This window comes from Moschus berezovskii, chromosome 17 (assembly GCF_049115385.1).
Source record: "Moschus berezovskii isolate FMDL1 chromosome 17, NW_MosBer_1.0, whole genome shotgun sequence".
In the NCBI taxonomy this organism is placed as follows: Eukaryota; Metazoa; Chordata; class Mammalia; order Artiodactyla; family Moschidae; genus Moschus; species Moschus berezovskii.
The window spans coordinates 5511672-5523583 of NC_142476.1; the positions used below are offsets into that span (position 1 = coordinate 5511672).

Below are 11912 nucleotides of genomic sequence, written 5' to 3' on the forward strand. Positions count from 1 at the left end.
GGCTTGGGCTGCACGGCTCCCAGCACTCCCACCATTGTCTGGGTCTCCCAGAGGCTACTCCGCTGGCTCTGCCTGCCCCGGGGTTCCCTTTGGTCTCCTCTGTCCCTGATTCTGTCCTCCAAGTGGTGGTTTCCATGGAAGGCTGCATCTTCTCTTCTTCAGTCTGCAGACAGGAAGAGGGCAGGTGACTCCTATGCACCCCACCCCTTCCCATCTCTAACCTCAGTCATGGGTCCTCCAGGACACCATCAGATGTGCCTCCGGTCTCCAGGCCCACTCAGCCTACCCCTGGAGTCATGAAGGGGTCTCCGGCTTTGAGACAGGCCTCCACGTGTCCAGGCAGGGATGGCAAGGGGCCGTCTGTCACAGGGGTCTCCGTGTGTGGTGGAGTGGCATAGGGCATGCTGAAGGCACGGCCCCTCCACTGGCCCATCTGAGGCGCCCTCATGGGGACGTCTGCTGTCAGCTACAGTGCAGTTGGAGAGATACGAGGGAGCGCAGGGCACCCTGGACTGCATCCGCCCAGGTCCCGCTTCGGGGAAGCCCGACTGGCCGCTAGGACAGGTCTCTGTGCCAGTGTCTGTGCCGGCCTGCAAAGGTGTTGCTCCAGGGGTGTGCATGTGAGCGCAGCCCCCGTTCCCAGGTGGGCAGTGCGCCAGCTCAGCCCGGCTCACTCACAGGGAGTCACAGTCAATCCCTGGCCTTCCCGCTTTCCCCACCAGGCTGTGCCCAGCCACTGTTTGCAAGAATGCCAGTGCCTCAACCTTAGGCCAGTTCTCTTCCCAAAGGGCCTGCTCAGACTTCTGCTGCTTATTTTGTTCCCTCTACTCCTTCCTTGTTTGCTCCTCTCTTCTGACCTTTTGCCCTTGCCTTTTTAATGACTGTCTCTTCGTCCCTGTAGCGGGGTGGTTTGAGCCAGAGGGCGGCCGGGTGCTAGCGGTAGGCTGCAGGAGGAACCTGGCCATGAAATAGCTGAAGTTCTCCCTTCTCCTTGCCTGCCGCCTTGTGAACCGTTCACTCATGTGTGTGCCTCTGGCCCTCCCCCGCAGCCTACACCAACAACCAGGCGGACATTGCCACCCAGGGCTGGTTCATCGGGCTCATGTGTGCCATCGCCCTGCTGGTGCTGATCCTGCTCATCGTCTGTTTCATCAAGAGGAGTCGCGGCGGCAAGTACCCCGGTAAGATGTGTCCAAGGAGCCGGCCTAGGGCACAGGGCCAGCAGGCTCTCCTGTGAGTAGCCGGGTACCCTGCTGGCGGGGTGCCATTCTCTCAGCAAGCACAGCCCTTCCCCAGGCTGGGATATACGGTCCTCTTGCCTGTTCTGTGTATCGTAGAGTTGCCAGAAAGCACTGGAGTTAATTAAGCTCCCCTGAGGTGGGGGGATGGAGCGGTCCAAGCAGCCAGAGAGGGGATGGAAGGAACCTTGGCTCCCATTAAGAGTGACCTTCCCTCCCCTGGACCCACCACCCATCTGCTCAGTAATTGGCTTTTTTCAGCCTGAATCTCATTAGGATCTTGTACCCCAGTGAAGGAGAAAGGAGAGATGCTTTTCTGTAGCCATGAGAGAGAGATGCTGGAGGGAGGAGAGGTCTCCACGGAAGAAGCACACACATGAGAGAGGCTGTGGAGCTGGGTGCTCAGCACGGCGGGGTTGCAATCACAATACCCCAACAGGGGGGCAGATGGCCCTATATGAGAAGCAGGCAGAGGCTGGGGGGCAGGTTGCCCTGAGAGGAACCCCACCTCTCACCAGTCCTTAAAGGGCTTTGGACTTTTCTTGAGTCCCAGAGAGGTACTTCTGTTCTGTGGCCTGAAGATCCTCCAGCCCAGACAAACCAAGGTCAAGGACAAGGACCTCTGGCTTTTTTGTTTCTGGAAATATTGTTTTTCAGATGGGGACAAGAAAGCCATCTGTCTGTGATGGGGTGGGGAGGGTAACAGGAGACAGGATAATGGATGACCCTGAGAGCGAAAGTCCAGCTGGACTGCAGGATGAAATTGCTCCCTGCCCCCAGCGCCATCACCAGACACACCCTGAGCTCTCCAGGTGCTGGCTTCTGCCCATCTCTGTGAACAAGTCCTTCTCCGCGATCTCCTAACACTCAACTCAGAGAGAGGAGGTTCTGTTCTATTTTCTCCCTCCGGCCCATGGGCTCTCAGACCCCAGGATTCTCAAGGACTCGTTGAAGGACTCCTTCAAGTCAGGACCGGCAGGAAATTATACTTCATTACTGGGTGAATGATGGAGAGGGAAATGGCAATCCACTTCAGTATGCTTGCCTGGAGAATCCCCATGGGCAGAGGAGCCTGGCGGGCTACAGTCCATGGGGTCGCAAAGAGTCGGACACGACTGAGCGGCTTAGCACTTAGCATGCGCACTGGTGAATGATTCCTTCACTTTGCTGTGCTGTGTTGGGGTTGTTTTTCTTCTGTAAGAAAGACTGAGGGAGGGTGGCCTTCCTGACCTCACTCCTTGTTCCAGGTGGAACTGGGACACCTGAGAACTGATCAGATAACTCTGGACCTTCCTCTGCCTATTTCAGAAAGTTCTTCTTACAGTTAAGCTCCTTTCCTTACATCAAAGATGAATGAACCAGGAGCCATGAGACCAGGGCTCCAGTGTCCATTCTAAGCTTTGTTTAGCTGCTAATTGTTATGTGACATCTTCCAGGTCTCAGCTTCCCTCCGCTAAAATAGGGGTGATTATCCTGTCTTGTACCTCAAAAAGAAGCATAGTCCTTCACCTAAGTGTCTGCAGTGTGCCAATCCTTGTGCTGGGTGCAAAGGGTTCTAGAAGGAGAAGTGACTACTCCGTCAAGGACCGTGCAGCTGGTGCAGTAGGAGGGTCACAGCACAAGGCAGGACTTGGGAGGAAGGCTGGCCCTTCACGGGGCGGTGGGGGGTGGGTGTGTGGGAAAGGGGAGTCGTGCAGACAAGTGGGGTCCCAGTTAGGAGAGCACCTTCCGTTCCAGAGGCGTGTGCAGCATGTCCTGTCTTCCCAGGACACTCTCCTAGGAGCTTTGAAGAGACACACCGTCCCCACCCTCAAGGAAAGAACTGGCATTCTATTATGGGCGTCATAAATGTGCACAAGTAATTGTAACGCGGAGCAGGATTAATAAAGGTGCCAAGGAATTCCCTGACAATTCAGTGGTTAGAACTCCATGCTGAGGAGTGCAGGAGGCATGGGTTGGATCCCTGTTCAGGGAACTAAGATCTCACCTGCCACACAGTGTGGCAAAAAGGAAAGTTGCCAAGGAAAGGACGGCTTCCACTAGGTGTTTGGGGAAGACCTCATGGAGAGGTTGAGGCGAGCCAGGTCGGGGAAGATTTCAGTGGTCAGTGGAGATGATGGCGAGGAGGAGGCGGAATTAGCGTGGAACCTGCTTAAATGTGGGGGGCAAGAACCAGAGTGCGTGGGTGGTGCTGTATTGAGAAAGGGAGGTATGGAACCCAGAGGCAGCGCCTCTGACTGTTCCTTTGGGGCCAGTCATCACCCCTGTGTCTGTTTCTCTTCCTGACCAAGTGCGAGAAAAGAAGGATGTGCCCCTTGGCCCTGAAGACCCCAAAGAAGAGGATGGCTCCTTTGATTACAGGTGCGCGGTCCCCTTCACTCCTGCTCACTCACAGCACCCCTGTCTGGTGGGTTTTCCTTCCTGCCCTCAGGGCTGACAGCTGGGCTCAGAGGCCACCGCGTGGATGTCCCCCTATCACCTCTGCCTGTGGCAGGAGCACCGCCCAACACATTCACACACATTCGAGGAACAGCGTTTTACCCATCCAGCTGCACACCTCAGGTTTACTGTGTTCTTTGTATGTGTTTCCACCTTTTTGCTCTGAAAGCGAGCCCTAGGCTCCCTCTTGCTGTGAAATGAGCTCTGCTCTCAGCTTCCCATCTGCCTGTACCCCACCCCTGCCCTGAAAATAATGATGACACGGGGAAGTTGTATTATATTTGAGACTCAACTACGGGAGGGTGAAGGGAGCGGTGTTCTGGGCCTTTCCCTCAGGACCTAGAATGACATCTCTGGGCTGCAGGCTGGAATGGGCCTTGGACAGCATTTGGTCCGGCACCCATGTCCCCAGTGAGAGGACCAAGGCCCGGACTAGGAAGTGACCTGGCCAAGCCTCGTGCACTCCCCACTGTGAGCTAGTGCAGAACTGGGAAGGCCGGGGCCCAACGTCCGGCTACTGCCCTTGTCCTGTGCCCATGCTCCTGCTCAGGTCTGGACGGGCCTTTGTATCTGGCTTAACAGAATTGTCATTTTAATGGCAGGTGTGCTTTGAGCAAAGGTCTAGTGCAGAGTGAGTCCTGGAGGCCTCATTCCCAGGCCAGGTACAGCGGGAGGAAGTGCTTAGATCAGAGCCCACCCCCACACAGTCTCTGGGCCAGGCCACCCCATCCTCCTCTGACCTCTCCTTAGCCTGTCTTGGGCCTCTGCCACGCTGCCCGTCAGCAGCCTCTCAGACAGGATCAGGTCAACGGGCAGCAGAGCCACTGCCCACAAAGGAGCCACACAGGCTGGGAAGTGTCTGCACCTTATAGACTGTCTGTCCGTCCACTCTGCATCCTCACAAGCCTCCCAAAGGGCAAGTATGAGAGGCCCTTCCCCGACGGTCCTCAGCACCCCTCGTGGGGCCCAGCTTCCCCGTGGGCCGAGGGTCCTTCTCTGGCCGTGAGTCCCAGAGGGCCTGGGCCTTCTCTCCCCAGACCCCCAGTGCAGCCCGAGGCGGCGTGAGGGACGGGCCCAGGGACCTGTGCTGGGAGAAGCCACTTCCTCACATACCTCTCCTCCCAGACACCACAGTTGTTGGGTGAAAGCGTCTGCTTCCTCCCCACTCACACCTCGGCCCCACTGACTCTGAGGCTGGAGACACAAATACTGGTGCGTGCACGCACGGGCTTGCACAGCACACACATGCGCACACACGTGTGTGCACATACACACCCCTTGGCTGTGGCTCTGGGGGGTCTGCAGCATCCATCCTGGAGCCCCACTTGCATGAGTCCAAGAGTTGGAAGTTGGAAAGGGTGAAAATCAGTATGTTAGAGGAGAAGCCAGGTTCCCCGGCGGGACAGCCTGGGGTGCGGGCTCGCCCTGCTCATCTGGGAGCCCCTGCCCAGCACCTCTCTGGTGGGGCTCTCTCTGTTTCTCTCTCCCTGGTCTGTCCACCTGGCCCTCAGAGGCCTTCTGGAAGGGAGGCCAACGGGTGCCTAGACCACAGTCATTTCCCGGATGTAGGTCCTCTTTCCCCACGAGAACCTGACACAGTGAAGACCTCTCCCCCTGCCTCCACGCCCACTGGGCCAGCCTGTCCAGTGACTGCATGTCACTTGGGGGCCTGGAGTTCACAAGAACCACACAGACACAATCATCGCGGCCCTGCAGCAGGGGTGGAGAGCCCTGGGAGTGGCACGTGGGGTAGGGAGCTGCTGGTTTTCAAAACATGAATTTCACCCCCTGAACAGAGATGACGTAACCCTGGAGGCCCACTTCGCTCTCAGCTGCCCCTCCCGCAGCCCTGCCGTCAGTGAGGCCAGGAGACAGGGCCACTGTCCCTCAGCGCGGTGGGGGTGGGCTGCTAGCTTCCCACCTGCTGGTACCCAGCTCCCCTGCTCTGGTTCGCAGCCCTCCCTGCCCCTGGCAGCTGCCTGTGTCTGGCGCTGAGGCAAGAACTTCCTTCCCACTCTAGTGACAATCCAGACGGTGTTTGCCACAAGCCCAGGGATGGCACGTGTGGCCTGGGGCAGAGGAGCGGGCTGCGGGGTGTCTGCTCGGCCTGCCCGGCCCGCTGTGTTCTTGCCTGCTGGGACCTCTCCTGTGAAGTGCAACACCTGGTCCCTGCCTCGGGGGACGGGATGTGGTGCCAGAGCAGATGCCCGCCCCCTCGGGGTATCTCCCTCCCTGGGGGCACAGCAGGCACCCCAGCAGGCAGATGCCACTGTAACGACCAGCTCTCTCTGCGTGAGAGGAGCTTAAGGGCAGGGACTGCAGAGCCTCCAAAGGAGCTAGGCACAGTCCTCCACGCCTGGCTAGTTTTGTCTCTGATGGCCAGCCCTCCTGTCTCCTTTGCACACCCTCCCGCCTCCCTCCGCTCGCCCTGAAACCAGCATCTTTCTGTGGATAAACCCTAGCTAAGGGTAACACCGCAAGAAGGAGAAGAGGAAAGGCAGGGAGGGGTTTGTCTCTCTCAGGCTCAGACCCTCGCTTCTTGCCAAGGGTTTCCAGAGAGAGTCACAGATCACAGAGTCAGATGAACCCTCTCAATGGCAGGACTAAGGCCCAATGAGAAGGAAGGGCTTTCCCAAAGCCACAGGGACACACTCAAGGACCAGGACCCCTTTCTGTGACCCTTCCCATCCCCGCTGGTCCACAAGCAGTTCCCTCTGCCTCCGGGGACGTGGGAGGGAGCTGCTTCCACCCCAGAGAGCCAGCAGCCTGGCCTCGTAGAAAAGACCCTCGCCCAGGCATCTAGCAGTGTGGGCCCATCCTGGCCCAGCACCGGCCTGTCCCTCTGCCTTGGAGAAGTGTTCTCTCTTGGCCTCAGCTTGTCCTCTCTTGGCTGCAGACCTGGCCAGACAGGGCCAGCAAGTGAGGGCTGGGTGGTCCTGGGGTCTGGTCCTCTGAGCGACGAGAGGCTGGAGGCCCTCTCCCGTCTGGCCAGGGTTTGGGCGGCCCTGGGTGCACTGGCTCTGATCCTGTCTCTCCCCATCCAGTGACGAGGACAACAAGCCCCTGCAGGGCAGCCAGACGTCCCTGGACGGCACCCTCAAGCAGCAGGAGAGCGACGACAGCCTGGTAGACTACGGCGAGGGCGGCGAGGGCCAGTTCAACGAGGACGGCTCCTTCATCGGCCAGTACACAGTCAAGAAGGACAAGGAGGAGACAGAGGGCAACGAGAGCTCGGAGGCCACGTCGCCGGTCAACGCCATCTACTCCCTGGCCTAACGGAGCCATGCAGGCACAGCCGCTACTCTGCAAGCAGGAGGAGGGGAGAGGGGAGACGAGCCGCTGCAGACCTGGCCCAGAGCCGCCACCACCTTCAGGGACGGGGGGACAGCATGAGAGGCTGCTGAGCTCTGAGGGCCCCCTCCCGATGACGCCCCCGGTGCCACCCGTAGGCAAGCTGCTGCCTCGGCTCAGCTCCGCCGGAGGGAGCCCCGGCCTCTCGCTCAGCCTCACGGTCATCCTGGGCCTCCGCCACACTGCCCGCCCCTGACCTCCACACACACACTCACCAGGTTTCCGCTGGTTACCGTCCCTCGCGTTATCTTTGTTTTTTGCTCTGTGAGTCTTCCCCCTCCAGACCCAACACGTTCCTTTTCTTTTTCCTTTTGAAGAAACGTCCCTGGAAAAAGAAACGATAGGCGGATTCTCCCCCAGAAAACTGCAAAGATAAGCAAAAAGGATTGATCTGTAAGCGAACACACAGAAGAGCTATAGTATTCAAACCGCTGCTGGGCCCGTGTATTTCCCAAGGATGCCTTGCTCGTCACATGCCTCCCCCGGCCCCCAGCCTCTCCGCCTCAGCTTTGTCAGCTGCTGAACTGGGCTTGGCGCCTTTCTGGGAAACGACAGTATTTTTGGCAGGGAGGGAGGGGGGGTCAGGCCTCCTTGCCTGGCTCTGGTTCAGCTGGGGGGGTGGGCTTACCTCTTGCTCCTCACTCTCACCCTGCCCCTTGCTCTGGAGCGTCCGAGACAAAAGCTGTACCGACTGAAGGGGTCTGAGGACCGGGAGTGGGCACCAAGGCGAAGGACTTCGGCTCCGCTGACCGTGTACCTCAAGCGGAGGGGAGCCGGGCCCACTGGAGAGAGAAGCGGAGGGCTAGGCTGGACTGCCTTCCTCATCAGTGAGACTCAGGCTGTGGGGCAGAGGACCGCAGCCAGGGTGGGGGCTGCCCCCAGCGGGTTCAGGGTCTGTGCTGCTGCCCCCAGGAGATGGACTCCCCAATGCGAAGGCTGTGCTGGTGTGCCTGGGGGAGGACCTGCACGCCCCTCGCATGTCTGGCAGGCAGCCTCTCCTCGGTCGGCTCTGTGTGACAATGAATCCGGTGTTTCATGGTGCGTGGATGGGGCGCGGCTCCCCCCGGACCAAGCCTGCCTGTTGTTCCTTAGGGTGTGTGTGTCGGGAGCCCCCGCGGGACTGCGGTACTTGGTGCTGCAGAGCCAGGCCTGGCAGTGCCCTTCGTATGCCTTACGCAGCTCTGACCTGTCCCTGCGGTTCCCAGGCCCCCAGCCCCTCCCTGCAAGCCCTGAAGCCTCCAGTGACACCTGTCTCAAGGGGAGCAGGGCGGCCTATGCCAGCGTCCCAGCAGACCCCGAAGCAGCCACTCAAAACGTGCCCCAGGTGGAGACACTCGCAGACCTGCGGTTCTCAGAGACGCAGGGCTCTGCCTTCAGCCTCCCCGTCTATTCCATTTTGAAACCAAAGGTACCTAGCCTCAGAGAGAGAGATCTTGAGCCTAAGAGTAGCCCTTCAGCTGTTGCTGCAGCTAGAGTTGCTTTTAGGAGGGTGGAGCTGACCCCCAGAGTGGACTGCCTGCCGCAGACACAGCCTCTGCCGGGAGCCTCCAGCTGCTTGCCGGGGCGCCTGGGCAGGAGCAGCGCTGTGTCCTTCAGAGACCTTATTTAAGTCTCGTTTGCCACACTTTTAAGCCACAAAGGTATTAGCAATGCTTGTGTCACTTACTGGTCAGTTGAAGGTCAAGCCCCTAGACACGTGTACTCTGTCTGCAGATAAGAAAAGGGAGCCCCGAGCTGCGCCAGCTGTGCTGTTTGAACCTGAGGGCAGGCAGCTCTCCACTGGCCCAGGCCGCAGGAGGTGTGCGGGCAGGAGGCCTGGGCGGGCTCTCGTGGTCAGAGGGACGGGGTGACTGGCAGGGGCTGAGGAGCTAGCTCAGGGGCACTTTCCCGGGCGTCCACCGTTCACCTGCCTGGAGGCCGCTAGGCGTTCCCAGAGCCTGGGCAGGAAATGGCAGGGAGGTGTGCCTGTAGGCTGGATTTCTAGGAAGCACTCAGGATCTGAGCAGAGCAGTCGTTTCTCAGGCCTTCATCCACATTGCATGTCTGCACTCGCTGCGCTGGAAGCAAGCTCTGCAGGCAGGGTGGACGGTGAGCTGTCATCATACCATCCCCCTGCCTCAGGAAAGTCCTTCACACAACCGCTGACAGGGGAAGAGGTTCTGCTCCCAGGGGGCCTTGGGAGGCAGTGAGCCCTCAACCTGTCTCCGCTCTTTGTCCGTGGCCTGCCAGGCTTGTGCCCTCCTCGTGTGTGAAGGCAGTGCCGCCAGCCCCCTTGCGCGCTGGTGTGCTGAGAGCCGCACACCACGTGACCGGGCGGGGGCCAGGTCTTCCCCGAGCGAAGACGGCAGGGGCCCAGAGGGCTGTGTGGGCCGCAGGGTTAGGCCGAGGAGGGTCCATGGAGCCCGCGCCAGAGCCCACCCAGCTCAGCCAGAAAGCAGTATTGTCCAGCGCCCCCTGCCATGCAGGGTGCTCAAGAACCACCCCGAACATACCCCCCGCAATGCCGGGAGAGCTCCACCACCGGTGCTTCGCCTGCCTGGCCGGGGCAGGGCAGGGCTTGGAAGTGTAGGCCGTTTCCCGCTCCGGAAACCGCCGGCCTGCGCCCCCGTCCGCCCCGGGGCTCAGCCGCGGCGTCTCCCGCTCCGCAGATGCTCGGGAGCAGCTGGCCTGAGCCCTGGAGACCGCGGTGACAGGCAGCTGCGGCCCCTGTCCTCAGCGCTGAGTCTCGTGACAGGCGGCGTTGACGGGAGCGCTCTGCGTGCTCGAGCCACCCCGTGGCTGCAGGTTGAAGGGAAGGTCCTTGCGGGGAGAGCTCGCTTCCCCAGGCTGGGCCGGACGGGAACGGTCCTCCCGGGCCGCTGTGCTCCACGCTTGGGGCAGGCTGCTTGACTTGTCTGTATTTTGCTGCCTCTGTCTCCCTTAGTCAGTCCCTCCTCTGAAGACCTGTCCCCACAGAGGGGCACGTGCCCAGCTAAAGGAGCGGGTGCCAGTCTCTAGGGAGCACATCCCTGCAGGGCCAGGGGACAGCACCTGGCCCCTGGCCGGGGTCGTGGTGAACAGGCCCCTTTGCCCCTTGCCTTGCTTTTGAGGAAATGGTGGAGCTTACGCTTGTCCCCTATCCATCGCCTTGGCCCCCTTCCCAGCAAGTCCCGAGGCCTAGAGAAACTTTTGCCTGTCTGAGAGGCTGCAGGGTTGGGACTGCTCTCCCCATGAGGACATCTGTGGCCTGGGCCCAGAGAGTACCTTCGTGGTTTCCCTGAACACATTTAGCCTTAGAAGAGGGCTGGAAACAAATCCGTGGATGTTTGTGGCTTTCCCAGCCAAGGGAGGGCCTCCTCTGCTCACACTCAGCACCTGCACGGACACGCACACGCAGCAGGCCGAGGCTCCATCGCCAGGCAGTGCTTTCAGGAGGAACAGTACAGAGCATGACCTTGTCCCGAAGAGGCTGAGTCCACTCCCAGACGCGGAGATGAAATGTGAAGGGCTGTGGGGAAGTGTGTTGGAAGTGTCGGGGCAGCGGTAGGAGGCTGCCCGTGCCAGACCCCGTCTGGGCGATTCCTGTGGGCAAACCCAGGACAGAGTCTGATCCAAAGGAGAGGGAGTTCTCCCCGGGAACAGCACGGGCAGCAGCTCTCCAAGGCTCCTGGAGCCCTCTGCAGGGTCAGGGCATCCCCAAAAGCCGTGTGACGAGAGTGGCGGGGGTTTCCCACCCTCGCCTCAGTCTTTGCGAGGCTGCTCCTTAAGGGCTGAAGAGAGGAGGCTTCCCAGGGGCTAGGGGGCTGGGAGCCCATCTCCGTGGGAGGACACAGCACACGGTCCTGAAGAGAGGCTTCCCAGGGGCAGGGGGCTGGGAGCCCATCTCCGTGGGAGGACACAGCGCACGCTCCATTGCTGATGCCTCGGTCACTCCGCCAGCAGCCACATACAGCTCGGCCCGTGCTGTGATTCAGTCCCTGGGAAAGAAACCACCCTGCGGATCCTGGTTGATCACTGCATAGTGAGCTTAAGAGGCGCATAGAGGGGATCCTTGATTAAAATAAATCAGAGGAGTCAACAAATAAAGCAAAGAGCTTGAAATTACCAGAGGACACTCAGTGGCCTTTGCAGAGCCTAACTCCTGGGCAGCCCCTCTTTAGGACAGGCAGGGGCCACTTGTGGGAGTTCACGCCCAACTGTGGCTGTGCCCAGCCTGTCCAGCTTACCCTCCCTCCACTACTGAGAACGGGCTCTGAGAAGGGACGGGGAAAGGAGGACAGCCATCCAGGGAAGCCGCCAGACCCCACCACACGGCGTCTCAAGCCAAAACCAGTGCCCCCTACTGGTCTGTTAGTATTAAATGGTGGTTTCGTCATAATAAGGATGGAAGTGAAATTGGTACAAAGGTGTCTAGCTTAAACAGGATCAGATTTCAGCATGCAGAGGAACCACAGAGCTGATGTGATTGAAATGACTCATTGTATGGTAAAATCCAGAGAGGGGAAGGGACTGTCCACGTTCACACAGCTGGTAAATCAAAGTGAGGTCCGGCCTTGAACTCAGGCCCTCTGACTCCTTGTCCAGAGCTCTTTCACCTCAGCACAGCTGGAAACAGCTGTGTTCCCGCCTTGGACACAGTGATGTTACTTAAGATCTGGCCCACATTTTTTTCTGCTTCTCCCAAATCTCCTTATACCTCCACAAATGAAACCACAGGATTTTTCTGAGTCCCAGATCAGTCAGTCTGCCAGCCCGTGGTGAACCGGTCGTGCTGTTCAGGAGAGACCCAGGCCAGAAGAGGGACCAGCTGATTGGTGTTTGTCACCACGAAGCTCTCCCTCGGGGGCATCTCTTGCCTCGTAATGCATCGGGCCGCCAGCACACTGCGTCCCTGCAGGAGGGGCC

General features: G+C 59.6%; 1 protein-coding gene across 2 annotated transcripts in view; it reads left to right on the forward strand.

The window, feature by feature from the left end:
- Positions 1-7334, forward strand: part of NFASC (neurofascin) — a 211221-nt gene extending 203887 nt beyond the window's left edge. For both annotated transcript variants that reach the window (XM_055420055.2, XM_088845132.1), the window contains 3 exons: positions 1050-1181; positions 3530-3599; positions 6722-7334. In XM_055420055.2, coding sequence (XP_055276030.2) covers positions 1050-1181; positions 3530-3599; positions 6722-6953 — 434 coding nt within the window. In that variant the 3' untranslated portion in view covers positions 6954-7334. The remainder of the gene's footprint in view (positions 1-1049; positions 1182-3529; positions 3600-6721) is intronic.
- The last annotated feature ends 4578 nt before the right edge of the window (positions 7335-11912 follow it).